The 27,661-nt window shown below is 41.7% G+C and overlaps 1 protein-coding gene and 1 pseudogene across 4 annotated transcripts in view; one reads left to right on the top strand and one right to left on the bottom strand.

Annotated features, from left to right (window-relative positions):
* Positions 1-27,661, bottom strand: part of Lamp2 (lysosomal associated membrane protein 2) — a 58,759-nt gene that overhangs the window by 18,641 nt on the left and 12,457 nt on the right. For 3 of the 4 annotated variants that reach the window (XM_057759338.1, XM_057759339.1, XM_057759340.1), the window contains exons 2-7: positions 25,221-25,336; positions 23,121-23,334; positions 12,928-13,086; positions 10,584-10,783; positions 9,263-9,385; positions 158-221 (exon numbers count right to left, since the gene is read on the bottom strand). In XM_057759338.1, coding sequence (XP_057615321.1) covers positions 158-221; positions 9,263-9,385; positions 10,584-10,783; positions 12,928-13,086; positions 23,121-23,334; positions 25,221-25,336 — 876 coding nt within the window. The remainder of the gene's footprint in view (positions 1-157; positions 222-9,262; positions 9,386-10,583; positions 10,784-12,927; positions 13,087-23,120; positions 23,335-25,220; positions 25,337-27,661) is intronic. The other variant, XM_057759341.1, reaches the window with a different exon arrangement.
* LOC130867391 (H/ACA ribonucleoprotein complex subunit 3-like) lies at positions 21,359-21,553 on the top strand (annotated as a pseudogene).

Raw genomic sequence — 27,661 nt, 5'->3', positions numbered from 1 at the left:
TACTATAGAGTTCTACATTAGATTTTAAGTTGTGATCAAGAAATACTTTTTATATAACATCTTCTACTTCATAAGACATGATCTTGCCATTAGCTAATTATTTCCACTCCTTCCACAAAACCCACACTCCTCTCCCCCAGGCCAGTGCTGTGCTTACCTGAGCCATTAGCCAAAAGCATGCTGACGTTCACTTCCTTCAGATAGAATCGGTTTTCACTCTTCTGTTTGAAAAAGAGCTTCCAGTTAATCACAGCTGACTAAAGAAACAGTCAATAAATATCTTCAGAATAGCAATGTAGTACTGTTATACAGACGACGAAAGCACGAGACATCAGCCAGCAGTATAAACTACAATTTAAATCTTCTCACTAATTGTAACAAAACTATTTTCCAATCCATTTCATCTCTAAACTCTTTGATCACGGCATTCAAGCATTCCTGAACACAGGATGATTCATCTCTCTTTTATTCTTCTTGTCACTTGCTGAGAGTCCACACTAGCTTAGGTCACAATGTGCTTTTTTTTTTTTTTTTTTTTTGAGACAGGGTTTCTCTGTGTAGTCCTGGCTGTCCTGGAAGTCCAAGACTGTTTGGTCGTTCTGCAGACCAGACTGGACTTGAACTCTATTTTCTGAGTTCTGGGCTTAAAAGCATGTGTCACCATGCCAGGCTGGCTGCCCTTCTTTCAGATCCTCCAGTTCTGTTCCTTTATTTTTTATGTATTCATTCATTTTTTAGTGTTTGGTTTTGTCCTTTTGTTTTTCTTTCCACTGCTTACTAATCCTTGGCGGCCCAAATCTCCTACAAAGAATTGTTGAGCCTGGCTAACAGCACAGAATTTTACAGCCCACCTAGAATGCCATACTCAAGACTCTCTGGGAGGTTGGGCCTGGTCATATGCACCACACTGGGGTATGTCCTGTCCAATGACATATCAGCAAGTCATATCAGTGTTCCCTGCTGGCCACTCGGTTCTAGCTCTGAATCTGTTACTGCATTTCAAACCAGATCTTGGCTTCTGAATGTAACCTCAGCATGCACTGTCCCTTCCATATTTACTGAGTGCTGGGCCTTGACAGTGCTTACTCTGTTCCCTTATTTCCATTACTATTATCTATTTTATTTTCTCACTATATTGATTTTTAATCCTATTACATTTGCATTTTATTTTTGTTTTCTAACCTTTGTGGTTTGGGGCTGGAATCCAGAGCACGTAACACGCAAGTCTTATTCAATTAAGGACATCATCAGGGCAATGTTTACCAACTAAAATGCTTATTGCATTTATTTATTTTACCTGTGCATATGTGTATGCATGAACTCATAGCATGGCATGTGTGGAGGTCAGAGGACAACTCCTGGCACTTGGCTCTCTCCCTCCACCATGTTGGTTCTGGGATGAAACTCAAGATATCATCAGACTTGGCAGCAAGTATCTTTACCCAGTGACCCACCTTGCCCCAGTTTTTATTTTTATTTACTCATTTGTTTTTGTAAGACAGGGTCTCTTATATATCCTCTAGCTGTCCTGGAACTCACTATGGAGGTCAGACTAGCCTCAAACTCACAGATCCCCCTGACTCTGCCTCCCAAGTGCTGGGTAGTTTCATTTTTTTTAATTAACATATATCTTACTTTTACTTTGAGACAGTGACTTGCTGTGTAGCCTTGGATAGGCTGAAACTTATTATGGAGACCTGGCTGGCTTCAACTCAGCAATCTCCCTGTCTCTGCCTCCCAAGTGCTGGATTAAAGGTTTGCACTACCACATCCCACTAATTATATTAATTATATGTATTTTTTGAGATAAGGTTTCTCTACATATCCAGGGCTGTCCTGGAACTCACTCTGTAAACCAGGCTAGCCTGGAACTCACAGACATCTCCTGCCTTTGCCTCCCAAGTGCTAGGATTAAAGTGTGCACCACTACACCCAACAATTATATGTATTAATGGGGCTCAATGTCATATTCTGACACATGCCTACAGTGTGTACTAATCAAATAAGGGTAACTGGCATTCCCCTCACCTTAGAATTAGAACTGTTAATGTTTTCTGTTTTGTTGCTTCTTTCAAGATTCATTTATTATGTATACAGTGCTCTGCAGGCCAAAAGAGAGCACCAGATCTCATTACGGATGGTTGTGAGTCACCATTTGGTTGCTGGGAATTGAACTAAGGTCCTCTGGAAGAGCAGCCAGTGCTCTTAACCTCTGAGCCATCTCCCCAGACCTGAACTGTTAATGTTTGAAGCTTTGAAGTCCCCTCTTCTAGATCTCCATAATATAAAATAGGATACTCTGAGCTAGTCATCCCATTGTGGTGTGGATCCTATCCAATATCCCTCTACCTAGCCCCACCTGCCCATCTGTATCTTTCTGGAACATTCAACTGATCAACCAGCCATTCCAAGAATATAAGTGCTTAGTATACACACAGTAACATATCTAAGCGCTCCATGGAACTAACAAGTTGAAACAGACTTGTATCTTGCCCTCCTACTGCTTGTCATCTGCCAAAAAACATAAAGTGAAGGGCTTGCTTTGAATTTATGAGCCCTGGAGTTCTGCTCCCCACATCAACCCCACTGGCCCCTGGACTTGAAAGAAAAGATATACAAATAAGCTAATCCTGTTACATAAAGAAAGTGGCAAGAAAATTGACAGGAAGAAATTATTTCCAATGAGGGAAGATGCAAAAGTCATGCCAGCTGAGGAGGGATGGTGGATTTGGGGTGGGCAAATGGACAAAGAATATATTTGAGAAGGCAATAGCATAAGCAAAGAAAGGTAATCAATCAGAATAAGCACTATCACACACTTGAGAACTAAGTGCCAACCATTGTTCTTTTTGTATGTGAGATAGTGGAGATTAATCCTAGCATTCTACACACGTGGGGCAAGCATCCTCACACCAAGCTATATGTCCCCAGCAATTATATTTGCTATTTTGAGACAAGGTCTCACTAAGTTGCCCAGACTAGCACTGAAATCACATAGCACAGTCTTGCCTTGAATTTGCAAAACTCTTATCTCAGCCTCCCAAGTAGCTGAGAGTATAATGCCTATGCCACCAGTCCTGGCTCCAACACCTCTATACTCCTGATGCCATTATTGTGTCCATTATTGAAGATGAGTCATTCAAGCATAGAGTTGCTAAGTGACCTCCCACACTGCTGCCAATTAGTAATCAGTGAGCTGAAATGTAAACCCAAAGTCTGGCTACAAATATATGGACTGGATACTGCTGTGCTCAGGCTTCACAAGCTATGCCTGAAAGTCAGACTGAAGGAAGGCCTGCTGGGAATATTATTTTAACGTATGTTACTTTTGTTTATGTTGCATTTGCTTAACTCTGTGAAGCTGTGATATTTGCCTATCTAGAACACCTGATGGTCTAATAAAGATCTAAACAGCCAATAGCAAGTCAGGAGAAAAGACAGGCAGGGCTAGCAGGCAGAGTATATACAGAAGGAGAACACGCCTTTAATTCCAGCACTAGAGAGGTAGAAGCAGGCAGATCTCAGTAAGTTCGAGGCCACATGGTCTACAGAGGGAGTTAAGGGACATGTTCTAAAGCTACACAGAGAAACTCTATCTTGAAGAGAGAGGGGGAGGGAGGGAGAGGGAGAAGGAGAAGGAAGGGAGGGAGGGGGGAGGACTGGAAGAAGGGACTCTGGAAAAGTTGGAGGACATCAGGGGTCAGCCACTCAGCTACACAGCAATCCATGGAGTAGAATAAGATTTACAGAAGTAAGAGAACAGGAAAGCCAAGAGGCAAAAAATAAACAGGATAATTTATAAGTTGAGGAAAGCAGGCAAGAAACAAGACAAGCTAAGGCTGGGCATTCATAACTAAGAATACGCCTCCATTTGTGGTTCATTTGGGAGCTGGGTGACAGGCCCCACAAGAGAGTCCTGGTAAGCCAGCTCGTGGTACTACACAGAATATTAGAAATGGGTTAGATCAATATGTAAGAGCTAGCCAATAAGAGGCTGGAACTAATGGGCCAGGCAGTGATTAAAAGAATACAGTTTCCGTGTAATTATTTCGGGTAAAGCTAGCCGGGGGCCACCGCTCCTATTACAACAGAGTGGCACCCAACGTGCTAATGAACTCCACGTAAAACCTGAGAAGGCCTGAAAAGGACACAGAGAGAATTTAAGACAGATTTTTGCTGTTTGTGGGTTGCATGCGGCAAAGAAATTGTCCTGACTCAGCAACAGGAAAAAACTGGCTGTTATAAAATGCTGGCTTTCCGGGCTGTGCTGCCATCACAATCTCTGTCTGGCTCCTGCTGGAGACAGAGTTTTTGAATGGAGCATTTGGAGTAAAGTGCTATGGCTTGCTAGATGGCAATGTGGACTGCTGTGTGCCTGGAACTGTGTATGGCTCAGGGGCACCAAATGGCTCTGAGGCAGGAGGGCTCAGCTCCACCATGCTGAACTGTGCTGGTCTCAGGCAGGAACTACCATAATTACTGTAATAACAGCACAGTTAAGGTTTAGACTGGGCAGGACACAGGCAGTACCGTATTACCCCTACATGGTGCAACTTAAGTTTTTGAGAAGTGCTTAACATTTTAAGAAATGCTCCTGGATAGTAAAAAAATTACAGATTCACAATAGTACAGATTCAGACACTGTTGAATAAATGTACGTAGGCTTGAAAAAATATATATATATAAAAAAATAAAGTTAATGTCTTAAAAAAGGGGTAAAGTCTTTAAAGAGACAGAGTACAGATAGTTATAGATTAAAAGAAATAAAAAAAATACGCCACGTAAAAATGGAAAATTCACAGAGAGTCTGGATTCTTTGTATTATTGTGTTTTCTTTAAAATTTTTGACTGTAAAGGAGCTAAGTGCAGAGAGACATTTCATTATATGGGCTGCCAAGCTAAACCAAAATGGATACAAGGGTATTATGATTTCAGAATATGGGTCTAAGGATATGATGCTTTGGAGAGGGTCTTCTTTTGTTTTCACAGAGGATGAGACTCTGTGGATTGCGTCTATACCAATGTGGTATGATAGACCACGCCCTCCTGAAAGGTTGCTGTGAACACCTTCAAAAAATTACTTTACTCAACTGCCAACTGAGATGACCCTGGCACACAGGTTATACCATAAAAGACCTAATTAACGACGCCCCCATTCAACAGAAAGCAGTTTGGAGAGAAAAAAACTGCACCCATATTCCCAAATATTGTTTATAAATATTCTTTTACATTTAAAGGGGGATATGATATAGATATGAATAGTTTGCATTGGTATGGATTTTAAGGTCAATTTTGTTATATGGATATGGATATTTCTAATCTTGATTAAGGTATTGTGATTGTATAGTTCATTTAAAAATGTAATGTATAATTAGAAAATATAGGTTGCTAATGGATAATCATAAATAATAGTCAAGCTTGTAGTCACGTTAGATTTTCTAGATATATAGAGATATATTTCAATTAGGCATTCTTCATATCTTTCAAAGACTACAGAACATGGCATTTAATGTTTTAATAACTTAGGGCTTTTCATGACAATGAGACATGTCTGCTCCTGGCAGCACCAATCTACTTCAAGAGGATGATGGGCATCAAAGAGGCTCCTTATGGAGTTTGATAGCCATTTGGGCAAGAAACTGCTCATGCCTGGACTGTTGCATAAACTGGACACAAAGAACCCGCAGAAAAAGAACTGCTAAACTTGCCTAAAGGTGAGATGGTCTTTCGGGGTTCCTGATTCATGAAAGAGTCTACAAGACATTCTGCAGGACACAGCAGAAAGTGACTAAACTGTCTTTCGAATTTTCCTGCTTCATGGAAATGTCTGCTGAAAACTATGGGCCTGTAGGCTGAAGATGGATGCCCCAACGGTACAGAGGAACATTGGGTGACTGTCCAGGCAGCAAGATGTCTCTGTCATTTCTAGAGTTTTCTTATTTCTTGTTTACTTAGGTAATATTATATCCTTCTGGAGTCTTTGATGGAGTTAAAAAAAATAGATAGTTATAGTTTTCCTTAGTTATGATAAAAGATAGATATAAATATTATAACTGTAATTCTTGCTTGACAACTGTTTTGTTATATGTAATCTTACTATGTTAAAATGAAAGCCTTTCTTTTTTGTTTAAACAGAAAAAGGGGAAATGATGGAGGAGTTAATTTCATTGGTTAAATAAAGAAACTGCCTTAGCCCTTTAATAGGACAGAAAATTAGATAGGCGGAGTTAGACAGAACAGGATGCTGGGAGAAAGAAGCCGAGTCAATGAGTCGCCATGATTCTCCCACTCCAGACAGACGCAGGTTAAGATCTTTCCTGGTAAGCTAGCTCATGGTGCTACACAGAATATTAGAAATGGGTTAGATCAATATGTAAGAGCTAGCTAATAAGAGGCTGGAACTAATGGGCTAGGCAATGTTCAAAAGAATACAGTTTCCGTGTAATTATTTTGGGGCATAAGCCATGCGGGCGGCCGGGTGCCGGGGACACAGCCCCGCCGCTCTTATTACAACAGAGTCCAAAGAGCTTAACACCATACCACTACTACTACAAAGGCCTGTGTTGTACGAGGAGCCCGGCTAGCCTACACCTGAAATAATCACACAGAAACCGTATTCATTTAAGCACTGCCTGGTCCATTAGCTCTAAGTTCTTATTGGCTAACTCTCACATCTTGATTTAACCCATTTTTAATAATCTGTATATCACCACAAGGTCATGGCTTACTGGGAAAGATTCAGCATGTCTGACCTGGCATCTCCATGGTGGCTCTCTGACTCTTCTTTCTTTCCAGTATTCAGTTCTACCTACTCTGCCTATTTGCCCTATCAAAAGGCCAAGGCAGTTTCTTTATTCAACCAATGAAAGCAACACATAGACAGAAGGACCTCCTACACCAGGCCTGTCCTTTCGGTATTGAAGAGCCTAGTGAAATGAGATACTGACATTTGTTCTTGGGTGTTATTTTTTGAGACAGTGCTTACTGTCCAGTTAGCCTTGGACTCTTAATCCTCCTGCTTCACTATAGGTAGATGTATACCACCTTGTCTTGCCTTTTGTTTTTTTTGGTTTTTCTTTTCTTTTTTTTTAAGATTTATTTATTTATTATGTATACAGTGTTTTGCCTGCATATCTGCTTGCAGGCCAGAAGAAGGCACCAAATCTCATTACAGATGGTTGTGAGCCACCATGTGGGTGCTGGGAATTGATCTCAGGACCTTTGGAAGAGGCGTCAGTGCTCTTAACCACTGAGCCATCTCTCCAGCCCCCCCTTTTTTTGGTTTTTCAAGACAGGGTTTCTCTGTGGCTTTGCAGCCTGTCTTGGAACTAGCTCTTGTAGACCAGGATGGTCTCAAACTCACAGAGATCTGCTTGCCTCTGTCTTCCGATTAAATCTCTGCTGGGATTAAAGGTGTGCGCCTCCACTGCCCGGCTGATAGCTACTTCTTATATATCAGATACTGAGACTCTATCCCCATCCCTACATATATAGTAATATGAATTGAAAGCAAAAGTGGTTTTTATACAATTATATGACAGTACTGCTTGAGAATGGTGGTGGCTCCCCCATCTTCCCTCGCCCATAACGATCTCCTATTCTTCATTCCCATTTGCTACTATTGCACACATACATCCACCAATCACATGAAATTAAAACTAGTAATTGTTTCTGAGATGTTAGAAGTTAAGGTCAACTATTAACGGATGCTAGCAAGTAGAACAGGTGTATGCCTAACTGCTCAGAGTTCAGCTCTTGACATAAGCATGAGCAACAAAAGTCTGAATGCTGGCACTATAGAGGATCCTGATTTAATGAGTCAATGTATGCACTTAACACAGAGCCTATATATAACAAGAGAATTGTCCCTCACATTCTCAGAGGATTAGCACCAGGATCCACTACAACCACCAAAATCTAGGATGGCCTTTCTCAAAATGGTGCTATTTGTTTATGACTTACACATGTCTTCTGTATCATCCCCCAAATTACTTAAAATCCTTAAATATAAATGCTATGTAAAAGGAATAGTGTAGGGGTCTGGAGAGATTGTCAGTGGTTAAGAGCACTGACTGCTCTTCCAGATAGACCCTAATTCAATTCCCAGCACCCACATGGCAGCTAACATCTGACTGTGACTCCAGTTCCTGGGGACCCAACACCCATGGCAAAACACCAATGCACATTAAAATAAAAAATAAATTTAAAAAAAACTCCCAAAAGTTATCTTCTGACCTACACACACACACACACACACACACCCTGAAGCATGTACAAACGAGAGGAATAGGGACCAAACACAGGGTCTTGAGCATTCTAAGCAAGAGTGTCTGCCACCAATCTTGAACCCCAGACATTTTATTTAATATTGATTCAAGGTTGGTTTAATCTGTGTATGCAGGACCTAGAGAAACAAGAGCTGACTATGCTCATTAATGCTAGCTATTACTAATACAGACACTATTATAAAAATCTTAATGAAGACTGAGAGATGGTTCAGCAGTTGGGAGCAGTGGCTGCTCTACCAGGACCCAGGTTCAATTCCCAGCACCCACATGGGGACTTGCAGCAGTTTGGGGCTTTAGTTCCAGGGGATCTGACACTCTCACACAGACATACATGCAGGCAAAACACCAATGCACATAATAATAAATTTAACTTTTTAAAAAGGAATCTTAAACTGGAAGGTGGTGCCACATGCCTTTAACCCTAGCACTCAGGAGGGCAGAGTCAGGTGGATCATTGTGAGTTCAAGGCCAGTTTGGCCAGTCCAGCCAAAGCTAAACAAAGAAACCCTGTCTCAAAAAAAAACCTAATTTCACTCGGGAGGCAGAGACAGGTGGATCTTTGTGAGTTCGAGGCCAGCCTGGTCTACAAGAGCTAGTTCCAGGCCAGGCTCCAAAACCACAGAGAAACCCTGTATTGAAAAGCCAAAAAACAAAACAAAACAAAACAAAACAAAAAACGAATTACATATGGAATATTTATAGTTAGGTTTTTTTATGTCAGTTCATTCTTGCTCCTAAATCGAAGTATTCATAATGGCAGAATGGCAACATTCTGTGATTATTAATACATGAGGCCAGCACATAGACAACTGAACTGACTCAGAGACGAGCAGGAATAAGTTAGCTTTACTTTATAGTTAGTGTTATAAGGGAAAACAGCCAAATGTCCCCCACACATACACCTACCGCTGTTTAGACTTTCGGGTGTACTTTTCAGAGAAAGAACTTAACTTTAGAAAACAGTTGGCACTCACCACAGCGAAGATAAAGTCAAGATACTTAATTTGGCTGTTGTTCAGTCTGAGTTGAGCAGTTTGAGGATGACAGCTGCCAGTGTAGTTAGTTGTAGTGGGGTTGATGTTAAAAATGAAAGGCACCTTCAGGAGAATAAGCAGAAAGAAGGTATGATTAACTAAAAGTCCATAGCACAGCCTTATACTCTGATAAAACCAACTTCAATCCACAACAAAAACTCCTTTGTTTCAATACTTGAATTCATGGTGTCTTACTTTCAAGAAAATTTGGCACAAGTCCTCAAGCTATGACTCAGTCAACTTCAACAACAATAACAAGAGGGAAGTTTCCTCAGTAATGAGCCAAATAAACACAATTTTACAGAGCACAAGAGCCATCTGTCTCGCATGTTTCAATCACAGGATCTTGAAAACATATTTTTGTTCAATGGCACTCCCCCTGGTGCCCCACTGAGGTACTGCAACCAAATGAGTACTTGCGCATCTATCTGGGCTCTGACTCATCAAATAGCTTCGCTCAGGCACATCAACCTACAGTGTGGTTCAAAGAAAAGGGTGAAAGAGCTTTGGTTTTATTTTTATTGTTTGGTGGTGTTGGGATAGAACCCAGGGTCTTGTGCATGTTTTGCAAGTGCCCCACAACACAACTGTATATCTATCCACATTCCCAACTGAACTATGTATGCTGGGCTACTGAAGGCTGGTGGAATGCATGAAGAAGTCTTTTAAATCGGCAGGTTTTCTACTGGTCAGGATGCCTTGAGGGTGTCATTAACTCTTCATGGTTGTAGTGGCATTTGAATTGTTATTTCAATAAATAAAGACTGTCAGAAGATCTGAGAGTAAAACAGTCCCACTGGTCAGCCTTACAGACCAGGTTATGGTAACACACACCTTTAATCCCAGTAGCCGTAATGACATACTGCTTTAATCTCAGTAGCCACCCTAGTTGCCACAGAAACTGAGCGGTGCATGCCTTTAATGACAGTGGTGCGCACCCTCACTCCCAGCCCTAGAGAGGAGGACAGCTCTCAATGCAGTCTCCCTCTGAGATTCTGGGAGGCAGGATCGCCATTTTTGGACTGAGGTGGAGGTAAGAGCCAATGGCTGGCTGTTTTGCTCTCCACATCTTCGGATTGAATCCCAATTTCAGACCCTGAGTTTTTATTAATCATGCTTCACATGGTTATAGCTATTCCAAACTAATCAAAACGCAAATCTGCATTTAAACTTAAATGATTCTAATAACAGCACTGAATTGCGTGGTAAGGGCTATACATTACTTGTGATGAGATTTTTTTGCTTTTAAGAACAAGCCTACCTTCTCCTCAGTGATGTTCAGCTGAAGCCCCATGGTAGCCAGCAGACAGGTAGCATTGCCATCAGTAACGGAATAGTTTCCAACCTTGGGAGTTGGAGTGGGTGTTGGAGTTGGAGTGGGTGTCGCAGTAGGAGATGGCACAGTAGTGTGAATGACGGGCACTACAGTGGTGCCAGATCTGTCTTCCTCACACACGTATTCTAAAACAAAGGATAACACGAGCTATAGTGGTCATCTTGCTTTACTAGGCCAGAGGAGAGCAAACTACTTCTGAGAGTTAGGTTCTCACAGTCTACAGTGTTAGTTCAAGCATATGAAGACCTTGGTGGTATATTTTTAAAGTGGATGGAGAAGGGTTCTTAAACTACTGTTTCATATACAGATAATTTCTTGTGAGTTTTGGCCAGAGTAGACAAACTCAGAACACATGAAAAGGTTGTAGCTACTCAAGTGTGGCCACATACTCTTCTTTTTCCGGCCCACAAAGGTGTTTGTTTCAAAGAACTTCACCTGCCTCTGACGAGAAATTCATAGCATGTCTGAAAATACCACCCCCAGCTAAAATGTCCTTTTCCCTCCAACATACAACCACTGTGAGGAAGGATACTGCTTACTTAAAAAAAAAAAAAAAGAGTTTGTAAATCGTTTAAGGATTTAAATACAAAGGAATCTTTTATTTCCATTACCCCTACAGCAGGTCACAGGCATTTAAATCCTTCTTAGGAAGTGTTAGTAGTTTTCTAATAATGAATATGAAATTATCACATTTCTATTAAAAGACATATAAAATTATTTTAAAATCAACTTCTAAAAAGTCAAGGTTAGAACACAGAAATCTAATTTCTAAACTTTGGGCACAGAACTGCTAAGAGTACATGGCCAATTATTTGAAGATTTGATCAATGGTCGGGTTTTATAAGCTGAAAACATCATAGAAAGTGTTTTTTAAAGACTATTCCAAGGGCTAGTTAAATGGTTTTACCTGTTCTTCCAGAGGTCCTGAGTTCGAGTCCCAGAACCCACATGGTGGCCCACAACTGTCTGTCACTCCACTTCCAGGAGATCAGACACCAGGCATGCATATGATGCACAGACATACATGCAGGCAAAACATTCATAAAAATTAAAAAACATCAAAAATGACCATTCCAGAGTCAGGGATGGTGGTATACATCTCTAATGCAAGCAGTCTAAGAAAGAGGAAGAAGCAGGTAGATCTCTAGGAGTTGGAGGTTAGCCTGGTCTCTATGAGTTCTAAGTCCTGTCTCAAAAACCAGCCAAGGCTGACGCTGGAGATATACTGCAGCTGGGAAAGTTTGCTCTGTAAGTCTGAGAGCTGAGACAATAGCAGAACTCCTGTAGAAATCTAAGCATGGAGGCATATGCTTACAATACCGGTAGCTCTCCACAACTCACTGAACAGCCAGCCTAACCTTCTCAGGACTATTTTCCAGGCCAGTGAGGAACCCTATATCAAAAACCCATGTGGAGTAGACCTGAGAAATTACACCCAAGGTTGACTCCTGGCCACCAGAGTGCATGCTCTCCCACTCCCACCCCCCCCACACACACTACACCCCCCACACACATGCCATCCCTTGTGTATCATAAACTTGCAGCTGAAATTACGAGTAAGAACTGGTGCAGGAGAATTGTCTGTATTCTGTCAATCATGTTATAAATAAACGCTGATTGGCCAGGCAGGAAATATAGGCAGGAAAAACCAGACAGGAAGTAGAAATGATGTAATGAGAACAGGAGAATTCTGGAAAGGAGGAAGTTGATTCCTCCCACTTCTGCCCAGATCACCGAAGCAGCAGGATGTGATCTACCCCACGGAAAAAAGGTACTGAGCCACATGGCTAACATAGATCAGAAAAATGGGTTAATCAAAATGTGAGAGTTAGCCAGGGAGAGGCTAGAGCTAATGGGCCAATCAGCTTTATAACTTATAGAGATCTCTGTGTGATTTATTTTGGGGCTTGCCTGCTGTGGGGTACCAGGTGTGACAAAAACCCCAACAACTAGCAGGACCCCTCATGTTACAAAGAACGACTATCACTTTTAAGTTGGGTATGCATGGTGATCACACCGTTTAGTCTCAGGAGGCAGAGGTGGGAAGATCTCTGAGTTGGAGGCCAGCCTGGAATAACAGCATGAGTTCCAGGACAGCCAGGACTACGGAGAAACCCTGTCTTAAAAAACCAAAACAAACAAAGAAGAATTTCTATCATACTGAAAATATTTAGACTGTGCCTTTAAGAAATGTTCTCAGATGATGCCCTCAATGAATGCTACCTGAAAATAAGAGTCATATAATATAAATCCATACTTTAGGACTCACCATTTTTACTCACTGTGCCATTTTGAACAAAAGCTTGTACATGAATGTCCCAGTAGTGCTGGACCACAGAACTCATGTTGAGAGTTAATAAACTATTGCACCGAAAGATGTCATTCAATGGAATTTTGAATCTCTGAGAACTTTCAACAGCAACACTTCCTATAAAACAAAATTAACAATGGCATTTACAGGAAGACATGAGAAACTGTTAAAATGTTTATATTAACATACAAATGTAGGTTTTCTTTTCTTCTAAGCCTCCCCAACCCATGCCAAAAGTGACAAAATGTGGGGCATGTTGACAGGAATGACAAGTTCACTGTTACTGACACTGTAGAGAGCAGGGAAGACCATAAGGGTTAAGAATGAAAGCAGTTACCCTACAACATATGGGCACAGGAGATCGCTTCCTATGTATAACCCCAGCAGCACAGACATTAAGGGCAACATTGAATAAATGGGACCTCCTGAAACTGAGAAGCTTCTGTAAAGCAAAGGACACTGTCATTAAAACAAAAAGGCAGCCTACTGACTGGGAGAAGATCTTCACCAACCCCGCTACAGACAAAGGTCTGATCTCCAAAATATATAAAGAACTCAAGAAACTAGACTTTAAAAGGATAATTAACCCAATTAAAAAATGGGGCACTGAACTGAACAGAGAATTCTCATCAGAAGAAGTTAAAATGGCCAAAAGATACTTAAGGTCATGCTCAACCTCCTTAGCGATCAGAGAAATGCAAATCAAAACAACTTTGAGATATCATCTTACACCTGTCAGAATGGCTAAAATCAAAAACACCAAGGATAGCTTTTGCTGGAGAGGTTGTGGAGAAAGGGGTACCCTCATCCATTGCTGGTGGGACTGCAAACTTGTGCAACCACTTTGGAAATCAGTGTGGCGGTTTCTCAGAAAAATTGGGATCAACCTACCCCTGGACCCAGCAATAGCACTCTTGGGAATATACCCAAGAGACGCCCTAGCATATGACAAAAGCATTTGTCCAACTATGTTCATAGCAGCATTATTTGTAATAGCCAGAACCTGGAAGCAACCTAGATGCCCTTCAATAGAAGAATGGATGAAGAAAGTGTGGAATATATATACATTAGAGTACTACTCTGCGGTAAAAAACAATGACTTCTCGAATTTTGCATGCAAATGGATGGAAATAGAAAATACGATCCTGAGTGAGGTAACCCAGACCCAAAAAGAAGATCATGGGATGTACTCACTCATAATTGGTTTCTAGCCATGGATAGGGGCCACTGAGTCTATAATTTGTGATCCTAAAGAAGCTAAACAAGAGGGTAAACCCAAGGAAAAACATATAGATATCCTCCCAGCTATGGGAAATAGACAAGATTGATGGGCAAAAAATGGGAATCTTGGGGGGTGGGGTGGGATGGGGATGAGGGGAGATGGGGAGAGAAAAGTGTGAAGGAGAGGATGAGGGGAACTGGGGGAATCGGGGTGATTGGGGGTAAAGGAAGGTTGGATGGGGGAGCAGGGAAACTCATACCTTAGTTAAGGGAGCCACCTAAGGGTTGGCAAGAGACTTGAACCTGGAATGGCTACCAGAAGCCCAGGGCAATGTCCCCAGTTAGTTCATTGGGGCACCTGAGGATAGGGAACCTGAAATGAACCTATCCTATAATCATACTGATGAATATCTTGCATATCGCCATAGAACCTTCATCTAGCCATGGATGGAGATAGAGACAGAGACCCACACTGGAGCACCGGACTGAGCTCCCAAGGTTATAATGAGGAGCAGAAGGAGAGAGAACATGAACAAGGAAGTCAGGACCATGAGGGGTGCACCCAACCACTGAGACAGGGGGGCTGATCTATTGGGAGCTCACCAAGGCCAGCTGGACTGCTACTGAAAAAAACATGGGATAAAACCGGACTCTCTTAATGTGGTGGACAATGAGAGCTGACGAGAGGCCAAGGAGAATGGCACAGGAACTTTCATCTGGCGATGGATCGAGAGAGAGACAGAGACCCAATTTGGATCAACCGTCTGAGCTCTTAAGGTCCAAATGAGGAGCAGAAGGAGGGAGAACATGAGCAAGGAAATCAGGACCACGAGGGGTGCACCCACCCACTGTGACAGTGGAACTGATCTATTGGGAGCTCTCCAAGGCCAGCTGGACTGGGACTGAATAAGCATGGGTTGAAACTGGACTCTCTGAACAAGGCGGACAATGAAGGCTGATGAGAAGCCAAGGACAATGGCACTAGGTTTCGATCCTAATACATGAACTGGCTTTGTGGGAGCGTAGCCTGTTTGGATGCTCACCTTCCTGGACCTAGATAGAAGTGGGAGGACCTTGGTCTTCATGTAGAGCAGGGAATTTGGACTGCTCTTCAGTATCGAGAGGGAGGGGGAATGGACTGGGGGGAGGAGAAGAGGAGTGGGGATAGGGGGAGGGGAGCGGGGGGAGGGGGCAATATGTGGGAGGAGGGGGAGGGAAATGGGAAACGGGGAGCAGTTGGAAATTTTAAGTAAAAAAGAATAAAATAAATAAATAAAATAAAAAAAATAAAAAAAAAAGAATGAAAGCAGTAAGACTGGAGGAAATAGTTCAGTGGTTAAGAGCACTGGCAGTGCTGGGCGGTGGTGGCACACACCTTTAGTACCAGTACTCGGGAGGCAGAGGCAGGCAGATTTCTGTGAGTTCAAGGCCAGCCTTGTCTACAAAGCAAATTCCAAAACAGTTAGGGCTGTTAAGCACTGGCAGCTCTTCCAGAGGTACAGAATTCCATTCTCTGCACCAACACGGAGGCTCACAACTGCCTGATTCCAGTTCCATGTGATCTGCAACTTTGTCGGCTACTGTTGTCATTAGTTTGGGTGCATGTGCATTTATTTGCAAGCTGGTTATAAACACATGTGGGGAGGTCAGAGGATGAACCACAGGAGATGGTTCTCTCCTATCACGGGGTCAACACTCAGGGTGTCAGACTTGCGCAGCAGGGACTTGTACACACGAAGTCATCTAGACAGCCCCACATCAGTTTTTCTCATACAATACATTTTCTTCATGTTTTCCTTCTCCCAACTCTTCCCTGGCCCTCCCCACCTTCTTCATGTTCCTCCCTCTCCAAACAAGCAAGAACACACACAAAAAAACTAAAACAAATAAAATATAGTAAGATAAAAAGTGTCAAAAAGTCTACAAAGAAACACACACACAAAACAGGAGTCCATTTTTTTTTTTTTTTGCAGGCTAACTACCAGGTGGTACCAATTACAGATAGCTTCTTGGTTAGAAATGGGGCTTAAAAGAGGAAATAAAGCCTAATTTATTTTAAGAACTGTAAGAAATATGCAGCAATAGGCAGAAAAAAAACCCTAACTTTTAACTAACAGGGGAAAAGGACAATGGGCTGCTTCGGTGAAAAGTGAGAGTGGAAGGGAAGGGGCTGCCACACTAACACAGTGAGTGAGTGATGAGTAGAAGGGAAAGCAAAGGTCAAATTAAAGATAGGGCTTAGAGACCGTAAGAAAGGAAGAGCGCTGAGAATGTAGTTCAGTGATTAGAGTGCTGGCCTACAGGTACATCAGAAGTCCCAGGTTCATACCCAGTAAACTGCACAATGAGGTGATAGAGCCACACAGGCCAGTACTGAAATCCCTGACACTCCAGCGCCAGAAGCTGGAAGACTGACTTCAGGCTCATGTGTGGTTTCAGCCGGCTAGTGGCCCACCCGGGCAACATTAGAAATGACACATCTTCCTTTCTCTTGGGCTACTGAGATGGCTCAGCGACTTGGGGCACAGCCTAGTGACCTTTGCTTAATTCTCAGGGCCTACACAAAGATGAGAGAACTGACTCCACAAAGTAGTTCTCGGACCTCTACGTAACATGCCACAGCACACACATGCACACATAACAGTGATGATAATAATCATAATTTCTCAAAGAAAAGATAGAGTTGGATTAAACACAGATTTTTGTAATAAATATCTTTGTGCTACTTTCCACAAGCATGCTACATCAACTGTAACTTATTTATGAACTTTTTTCCTAGATGGAATTTAAAGATGATTCCAACCGGGCGAGAGTGGCGCATGCCTTTAATCCCAGCACTCAGGAGGCAGAAGCAGGCAAATCTGAGTTCAAGGCCAGCCTGGTCTACAAAGCGAGTTCCAGGACAGGATAGCCACGGCTGTTTACACAGAGAAACCCTATCTTGAAACTCTGTCTCAAAGAAACAAAAACAAAAAAAAATGAATGAATGAATGAATGAATGAATGAATGAATGAGAAAGAAAAATAAAGATGATTCCATCTCAGGAAATCTTTAGGTAAAATAAGTTTTTACTATGCCACTGTGAACAGACTTCACTGTAATGCCTATAGTGAAACTGCAAAATACTGAGATCATGCAGATCTAAATGGTTTTAATGTCTTAGAGAAGCAGAAAAAAAAATATTAATTGTTAGTATTCAGGCATCTGCACTGGCCTGCCCTTGGGGTCCTGACAGGGTACGTCCTCAGCTGCAGCCACTAAGAGCACCTCCTGTGCACATTCATTACGTTGCCTTTTAAAAGGGCCCCACACACCTCCCATCTCTCTCTCTCTCCTTCTCTTCTCTCCTGCCACTCCTGTTTCCAAAGGCCGATCTCCCTCTTCCCTCCCCCTTTCCCCAAATTAAAAAAAAAAAAAAACCTTCACCTGAACTCTGTCGCAAGGCATCTTTCTCTCACATGTAGCATTTTTAATTTACAACATTGGTTCCCTGACCAGGAGTAAAATTCTGGTCCTCTGCAAGAGCAGCAAACACTCTTAACCACCTAGCTACCTTCTGTGCCTCTCCATCATATAACAAGGTAGCCACTTAATGCTGTCTTGGCACCCCCTAATGGACAGATGAGCTTTGAGCATTTTTTGAATTTAAATTTGTTTTCCTAAAATTGTCTCCTTGTTATCAAAAAGGAACAGATGTGAACTTGCTATATAAAGACAGACCTCAAAAACAATGAAAGGGAAACCAGGCATGGTGGTGCACGCCTTTACTTCCAGAACTCAGGAAACAAGAGGCAGCTGGATCTCTCTATATGTGAGGCCAGCCTAGTCTACATAGTTGACTTCCAGGCAAATGAGAACTACTTAGTTTGCCCCTGTTTCAAAAACAAATAAATCAAACAAGCAAAAATACAATGATGGGGATGTATTAGGGTTATACTAAACTATATAAAATTACAACTATTATTCATGAACATCGATAATATACATACAGGAATGCTACACCCTAAAGTTGAAAGGCTAGTTGTTTCTTGCAGGCAGGAAAGAAAGGGGAGCCGAGGAGTACCTTAAATGTATCTGTAAAGTTTTATTTCTTTCAAATAATGAAACAGATAATTTAAAATTACATCTACTAGGCCAGGCACACTCCTTTAATCCCAGCACCCAGGAAGGAGATGCAGACAGATCTCTGTGAACTGGAGACCAACCTGGTCTACAAAGAGACTTCCAGAACACCTAGGACTATACAGTAAGACTCTGTCTAAAATAAAAAAAAAATTAATTCTGAGTAATGGATCTCAGTAGGTCTGCTATATTAGTCTGTACCTTTTTTGCATTTTAATCATGAAAACATTTTAAATAGCAGTTTCAAAGTTACTTCAATTATTACATGCCTAAAAATTAGTATTTCAAAATACTAAATTATTTCAAAGGCAATAAGGAAAGTATTTTAAATTCCAAATAGTTTTTAATAAATACAGAAGATAGTCACAGAAAAATTCATCAAGCACTTGTTTAAAATAAAACAAGGAAGGGGGTTAGCATGTCAGTGATTTTATCTAATGTGTCAGACTAAAGTCATCCTCCTTTAACGGTTGCCCACGTAGTTGGGACATGCATTGCATCATCTCTTGATTATTAAAACAGCCTCTGAAGCTGGCTTCTCTGCTTGCAGTCTCCTCACTTCCAAATTAATCCAGCAGTATATATTCTCTACAAACCATTCCCTCTGCTATGCTTGTATCGTTTTCTGGCTTAGGAAAACCTGCCACAGTTTCCCTAGTGCCTATCCCATCATGCTAAAGACCCTTTCTTGGCTTCCCAGGCCCCTATCATGAGGCCCACTGCACTGAGCCAACAGTCTTTGCGGAATTCCTGTTGCACATACAGACAGCGTGGATTGTAGTCAGGCAACTCTCCAATGGCCACTATGTATCCTCTGCTTCCCTCTGGTGGAAACATCCTGCTCACATTTTTCCACTTATATTCTATCACTCGCCGCCGCAACTCAGGACCCATTTCTCCACCAAGCTCTTTCACTCCTCCATCATAAACTGGCCTCTCTTTCTGTTTCCAATCTCTCTTCTCTCTCTGCTCCTCATCAGGGCTACTAGTGAGAACACCCCGAAAGCAGGCATTCAGTCCAGGGGTCCACAGATACAACTGCGAAATGCACATTACACTCTAAATTTACTGTGTGCTTAACTGCCCTCACATGCTCGGAAAAGATTTGCGAACTCTCTACCCACTCAAGAAGAAACTAGAAACAACAATAACAAATTCAGACTGAGCTCAATGTTCTCCCTATCAATTGGGAGCACAATTATTAAGCTTTGTCTCCCTCAATGATTTCTACACCCCTTGAAAGTCAAGGACAAATCTTATCCTAGTTACTAAAGATAATGCAACCATGCCTCACCCACAGAGATAAATATCTAAAATAGCCAATAAGATCTTGCCTCAGTTATTCTTTCAAATGAAGAGATTAGTCGAATTAAAACTTGGATGTGCACAAGAAAACCCACAGAATCAGTTAACCTGGGTTCATAGGAGCTCACAGAGACTAAACTAACAACCGGGGAGCCTGCAGGTGACTGACCTAGGCACTCTGTGCATATGTTAGGATTGTGGAGCTTGGTCTTCTTGTGGGCCTCCTAACAGTGGGAGCAAGGACGGTCTCTGACTTTTTTCCTGCTTTGGAGACCCTTTCCTCCTACAGGATTGTCCCATCCAGCCTTAACAGAAGAAGAGGTGCCTAGTCTCACTGCAACTTAGTATGCCATGGCTCGCTGACAGCCACGGGAGGTCCCCCTTTTCTGAAGAGAAACAGAGGAGAAGGATTGGAGGTGGGGAGACTGGGAGGAAATAAGGGGGAAAAACTGCGGTTGGGATATAAAAAATTAAATTAAAAAAAACCTGGGTTTGATTTTCAAGTCTCTGTCTGTGCTAGCTCTCGTTTAACATGAAACTCATTCACTTCTGAGTCTTTTGTGGCAGGGTTCAAAACAGGCTTTCTCTGTGTAGCCCTAGCTACCCTGGAACTTGCTCTGCAGACCAGGCTGGTAAATTCCGAGATCCACTTGCCTCTGCCTCTTGAGTGCTGGGATTAAAGGTGTGTGCTGCCACCACCCGGCTTACTTTTGAGTCTTTAAAATATGATTTTTCCATCCACAAGTTCAAAGGTATTATAAAACCCCAGATATAGGCACCTGATGTTGATCCATCAGTGTTCCTGCAGTCAGAATGGCATACTATGAGTGACAGGAGCTAACTACTCTAGACACCATATTAATCTAATCTCACTGGAGGGGGCTGAAAGGTGAGAACTGTGTCCCTATCGGGAGCTGAGGACCGGCCCCAGCACTCTCTCAGAATTCTGAATAGGACTGAGGGGTAAAACAAACTGACTGACTTTAGGCACGTTTTTCCTGCAAGTTTCTTTATTCCTTAGGGGAAGATGAGTATAAGGGCATAAGGCTTAAGGACAAATCATCAGACATAAGGGTAAGGCATAAGGGTAAAGGATAACGCTTAAGTGTGATCTCCACAAAGCTTTCAGTTTATATAGGCAGTAACAATGGTATCAAGCATGCATTTTCACAGAGTCATAAGAAACCAGCGATCTGGCAAGGAGGCACCTTATGTCTCAGAGGGGGCGTGGCTATGAAGTTCCCCAACAGTTGGGAACACATTGTCTCAGAGGGGGCGTGGCTATGAAGTTCCCCAGCGGTTGGGAACACATTCTTGGCAGCTATACTAACCTGAAGGCTTAATTTGCATTAGCATCTAGCTGGTTGAGTTAAAAGGAATCTCTTTTGGAGACCATGCTTTTGACTCCAACAGGGTGCCCAGGTGAGAATTTTTCTCTCTGAAGTGAGTTTTAGTGACTCGGGCCTTTTTCCTGTATAAACAATTAATTTCCTGGGTTATGATCCTATGTTACTTGAAACCAAGGTGAAGGGTAAATACAGAATATTAGTAGCCTGTTAAGTCAGAGCAGAAGACCAGGAGATCATGCCTTCCTGAGTCTGCTGTTAGAGCAGACATGTTACCTCCTGTATGAGGCTCCTTTCTTATCTGATACTACTGTCTATGAAGAAGGTCTGTGGGGGACTCCTGGCAAAGGCAACTGACTGCAGACAGGTTGGCGTCTTCCTGCTGAAGTGCAGTCATGTTTCTCCAGTATTACCTCAACGAACAGAGAGATTGTGTCTATACGTTAAAGAAATTTGACCCTATGGGACAATAGACTTGTTCTGCCCATCCTGCTCGGTTCTCCCTTGACGACAAATACTCAAGAGACCGAATCACCATCAAGAAACGCTTCAAGGTGTTCATGACCCAGTAACCACGTCCTGTTCTCTGAGAGTTCATAAATTTCATCTGCTGCCTGCCCCCAGGTCAATTATCAGTAACCAAAGGCATCAATCCATGAGCAGTGATGCCTTCCCGTACTGTTTGGAATCCAATCTCACCATGTGATTTAGTCTATCATAATGGGCACCTCCTGTACAATCTTAACTTTGTTTTTCATGCTTTGGATTAATGCCAGGTTATTAAAGATAGAAAGATTAAAAAAAAAGAAAGTCTGTGGGGACTATTTTTATGTAGATTTTGGCTATGAGAACAGACTTGACTGGATCCTTTTCACGCCGTGGATCATGTTGTGAGGGGAAGATCCAGGTGCACTACAGGAACCGTCAGGTTTATACACTACTGGGATACTATAGAAGAGAGAAATGCCGTGATTCCACAAGATTTCTACAGAATTGACAGTGACTTATCCAGAGGACAGATGTCCTGTAGCTCTGCAAAAATGGGTTCTCCAGGTGGAGTGTACGTATACACTTATCACAGATAGTCCAATAGATCTGTCAGCTGTACATTTACTGTATAAAGCTTGTGGGCTCACCACATGACCCTAATAAAATCAGTATCATAAACTCAACATGTTTATGATATAGGTATGCAAACACCCATAACCTCAATACTCAGGAGTGCTGAGCTAAGGCGAGTGTGCATTTTAGGTCAGTTTGACTTGCTTCAGAGACAAAAAACTTACAATCTCCACTATACACACTTAAAAATATTTTAAGGCATATTTGTTTCAAGAATGACAAGATTGGCCTAATTATCTAAGTTGTTCTTGACCTGATGTGTCTTAAAATAGCAAATGCTGATCTTAGTTATTTTAACTGTAATCACTATTTTTCTATTTTTACTAAGATTTGTTTGTTTATTTAATGTACACTGATGTTTCGCCTGTATATATTCTGTGTGAGGGTGTTGGATCCCCCAAATTGGAGTTAGACAGTTATGAGCTGTTATATGCATGCTGGGAATTGAACCTGGGTCCTCTGGAAGAGATATCAGTGCTCTTAAGCACCGAGCCATCTCCCCAGCCCTACACTATTTACTTTTCAAGTAAAAGTTCATCTTAATAGTAAAAAGATCTGAGGTATTTCTTCTAATCTCAAATGACTGGACTTGTATACTTCCAGTAAAAAATTTTCTCATTCATCCAACATTTGCTGAGTTTCTGCTAATGAATAAATGTATGAACTCTGCAGCTCAGGAAACTTTGCTTCAAGCACTAGCTTTTCACTCATTCACTAAATTTAGAGCCTTTGGGAAAGTCACCAAGCTTTACTTACTTACTTCCCAGGGTTGCTATCAATTGTTCACTCAGTAAAACACTGCATGTGACAATCAGGGTAATCAATGGTAGAGAGTAAGAGACTCCAGCAATGACAGTCACTATCACTTTATGCCCAACACTGTTCTATTCATGGAGTCAGGACTGAGATGGGTAGAAGACTGATTTTTCATTCTTATTGAGAAGATAGACGAGCACACTAATGATTATTTTGTTCACATTTTTTGTTAATAACAAAAGCAAGAGAATGTAACACAAATCCAACTCCTAAGGTTACCTTTATCTACAGCACCAGGAAATGTTGTGTCATCACTAGTGTTGTAGGAAAGCAAGATGCTGTCGATAAAATAATCAGACGCTTCCTTGGTAAAATTCACATTCCAAGAGACAGCGGATCCAAACTGTAGCACTATTTTGGCACTATTCTGGTCATCCCCGCAGCTGCTTCCATTATATGTCACTCTGGGAAGTTCTGAACTGGTTACATTTTTCTAAAAGACAAAAGAAAAGTTTAGGAGTGGATGAGAAAAAAACAGCAGTGAGTCCTACCCCTTTGCTTGGTATACTATAAAAACCGTTCTCAAATTCTTTAGTTAACACCAGGTATTTGAACAAGTTCATGTATGTCTAAAGAAAACAGGAAAAGGCACCGGGATGCTCTTTATCTAGCTGTGTGCTAACTTCTGCAGACCTGGAGATGGAATTCATGGTCTCCTGCACAATGGGCAAGTGTTCTACCACTGAGCGCTTTCCTAGCTTGTAGACCAGTTTTTTAAGTGATGCTATAAATAGGGCCTTAACAAAATAAATATAAGGCAAAGGGGCCAAGAAAAGAAAAACAAAAAAGTAGACAGAGGTCTGGAGAGATGGCTCAGAGGTTAAGAGCACTGACTGCTCTTCCAGAGGTCCTGAGTTCAAATCCCAGCAACCACATGGTGTCTCACAACCATCGGTAAAAAGATCTGGTGCCCTCTTCTGGCATGCAGGAATACATGAGGCAAAATATTGTATACATAATTAATTTAAAAAAATCTTTAGCTGGGTGGTGGGAGTAGACACCTTTAACCCCAGTACTCAAGAGGCAGAGGCAGGTGGATCTCTGTGGTCTATAGCCTGGTCTACAGAGTGAGTTCCAGGACAGTCTCCAAAGCTATAGAACACCCCCCCCCAAAAAAAAAAGGTAGACAGAAATAGCAAACTAGTTCTTAGACGTTGGGAGCTGGACAGATGGCAGCACTGGCTGCTCGCACAGAGGACTCAGGTTGGAATCACAGAATTCACATTGTGGGCTCACAACTGTCTGTTGACTCCAGTTCAGGGGGAGTCTCTGGCACCAGGCATAAGCGGTGCACAAATACACATAGAAAGATTTTTAAACCCACACACCTATACATACACATATTTTTTTAAAAGATCAAAATATTTTAAAGATGAAAAAAAGAAATTTAAGATTTAATGTTGTATATTACTTCAGAAGTGGTTAAAACTGAAATACCATGAAGTTTCCTCATTGGCATATAACCATCTCCAAGGAAAACTCAAAAAAAAAAAAAATCAATGAATTAGAAGTATCCACTCCAACCTTAAACAGTGTACATTTAAGAGTTTAATAGTTTTAAAAAACACAGGCTTTAAGGGTTACGTCAATTAACATGAAATCATGAAATATTATTTGTACATATATTTCTTTCTTTTTTTTTTTTTTTTTTTGGTTTTTCGAGAAAGGGTTTCTCTGTATAGTTTTGGAGCCTGTCCAGGAACTAGGTCTTGTAGACGAGGCTGGCCTCAAACTCACAGAGATCCTCCTGCCTCTGCCTCCCAAGAGATGGGATTAAAGGCGTGCGCCACCAAAGGGTACAAAAGTCTAAATGTAAACCCAGATGTGGTGGCGCACACCCTTAATCTCAGCACTCAAGAGGCAGATGAGGCTAGCTACCCTAGTCGGGAGTTCCAGGACAGTCTGGGCTTCACAGAGAAATCCTGTCTCAAACAAAAAAAATCCAAATGTAAATAAAGCCCTACTATAAGACTCAAGACAAATATCGGCCTGGGAAGTAGGACAATTAACAGAGTGTTTACCTAGTACCACCTAAAGAGACTCTGGGCTCAAACTTTAACACCAAAACAAAAAAACCTTTTTAAGGAACTAGGAAGACTACTCAGTGGTTAACATCAGTGGCTACTCTTCCAGAGGACTCCCGGCACCCACATGGTAGCTCACCATCATCTGTAATTCTGGCTTCATGGTATTCAATGCCCTCTATTGACCTCTAAGGGCACTATATGAACATGATGCACAGATACCCATTCAGGCAAAACACCCATCTACATAAAAAGTAAGTCAATCTCAAAAAAGACAAAAAAGTTTTTTACTTACAAAAGTTTTGTTTGTAGTTTCATAAAATATTGTGAAATTCATCTCCCATTTTGCAAAAAGGCAAGTACCGTTTGAATTTGTCAAATTAAGTTCCAATGCAGAGGATTGAACAGCTCCTAGATTAAAAAAATAAATCGTACAACATAAGGTGAAAATAAATTTTAGCCACTGCTGAAGTTCAACTCTAAAATGAAACCCATATGGTCAAGTATATGGTGTCTTGGTGGTTACTTTCTTTGTAGTTTTGGGGGTTTGGGGGGGGGGTTCAAGACAGGGTTTCTCTGTGGCTTTAGAGCCTGTCCTGGAACTAGCTCTTGTAGACCAGGCTGGTCTCGAACTCACAGAGATTCACCTGCCTCTGCCTCCCAAGTGCTGGGATTAAAGGCGTGCGCCACTAGTAATAAAGGTAGCATTTTCTCTTCTGGAAATAAATGTTTACTAGATCCTTGATGCTTAGGTGATGGGAGAAACTGGTGACTTTGATTCCCACATTCACTTGTGCCTTGTCAGGTCACTGTTAGACAACTACAGTTGCCTTCTTGCTGTGCATGTTCGTTTCTTGCAATGCTGTGGATCAAACCAGGGCTTCACACATTGGCAGGTGCTCTACTGAGCTACAACCTTTGCTTCTTTTCGTTTTTGAGGTAACTAGGGTAGGGGAAGTCTGGAAAGTGGATTAAACTCCTGCTTCTCTAAACCCATTCAGTGAAACCTTCTTCTCTACAATAATGACAGGTCAGATGTCTTAGGCTCTTCCTCAGAATTCTGTTGCCAACTATATGACCTAGGGCACATGGAAGTCTTCCCAAATGATGTTATTCTGATGTGATCAGGTTAGCTCTTGAAGCAACATCTCAAAGGGCTATTAGAGCCTGGATCCATAAGAAAAGTCAACTTTACAAATGCAGAGTTACAATTATTTCCCTTTAAAACTGCACTGATGAACCTTTCTCAGCCTGCTCCTTCTGCAAATGGAGAAACTTTTCAAGCAGAAATGTTTTGGGACTTTTCATCTATCTGTCATCTTCTATACTTAAAAGGTTACTGAAACATTACCTATTAAACTCAAGGGTCTAAAGCTTCAATATCCTAATAGAGAAGGGGTAAATATGCCAGCAAATCCACCTGCAACATAAATAACAGGCAACCATCTGAAAATTGTCTTGCCTGTCTCACACATTACCCAAGGGGAAAGTTGTTTCCTGTTAAGATAGCTGCACACCCTTTAGTGCTATCCAAGCAATCCAGTGTCATCTATCTACAGGTAGGGACATGTTATTAGACTAAAGAGAAAACTCCTGAGGAATACCAAACTGGCACGCGTCAGCAACAGCTTTCAAGCTATACACAAAAGCCTACCTTTCATGCTCCAGAGATCTGGCTGCCTTAGCAAGGCCAAACGCTATGCTAAAGCTTGTGGCTGCTGACAGGGACTAAGTACTGGTAAGGATTCAGAACGAGTTTGGATGAGGAACACAGGTTTTTGCCACTTCCTTTTCTCCAGACATGGAATGGAGCTAGCTGTCAAGCAGATCTAAGTCTACCCTTACAATCTTCCTAAGCACCTGGAAGTTTGCTTTGCCTGTGCTTGCCCTCTCAGCTTGGCATGAAGTCCTAAGCTTGTATCCCTTGTATAAAGCCTACTTGGTCATGATAAAAGATCTTTTAATATGTTGTTGCAATCAATTTGCTATGATTTCATTATGAGTTCTGCATCTGCATTCATTACTGGTATCAGTGTACAGCTCTCTTCTGTGGTAGTCCTTACAAGTTAAGGCTAGAACTGTGGTTATAAGAAGCTGAGCAGAGTAGATGAGAAAAAGGGGTGGGGAGATGCCAATCAATGGAAACAAAGTTCTAGTTAGGACAGCTAGGAAAGATTGCTTCACGGCACTACACAGTGGGGCGACTAGAGACAGCAGCAATGTACTACATGTTTCAAAAAGACAGGTCTTTCAAAGCTTTCCCCATGAAGAAATGAACAGCACCAGGGATCAATGTCTAGCCTGATTCTTTAAAATTACACAATACTCATATGTATCAACATCATAATACCCCATTTTATTGCGTACAATTTTATGTTTATGTATTACTTAAAATCAATTTAAAAATAAAGGATATTCTTGTTCTACTCAAACCACTCAAAACTATTATAAAAATAATTGAGAAGCCAGACATGGTAGTGCTCACTTACAAACCCAGCAGTCAGGAAGCTGAGGCATGAGGCTGCAGTGATGGCTGAGTGGTTAAAAACACCTGTTTTCTTTCTTGCAGGGGCCAGGGGTTCAATTCCTAGTACTCACATAGCAGCTCACAGTCTATAACTCCAGTTCCAGGGGTCCCATATCCTCTTCTGACTTCTATGGGTACATAATTACATACATGCAAAACACTGATATACATAAATCTAAAATACTTTTTTTAAGAAAAAAGGCTGGGCT

Source organism: Chionomys nivalis, chromosome X, assembly GCF_950005125.1.
Source record: "Chionomys nivalis chromosome X, mChiNiv1.1, whole genome shotgun sequence".
Taxonomy (NCBI): Eukaryota; Metazoa; Chordata; class Mammalia; order Rodentia; family Cricetidae; genus Chionomys; species Chionomys nivalis.
Note: the sequence above shows the minus strand (reverse complement) of the source record. Positions and strands in the feature narration are given on the sequence as shown.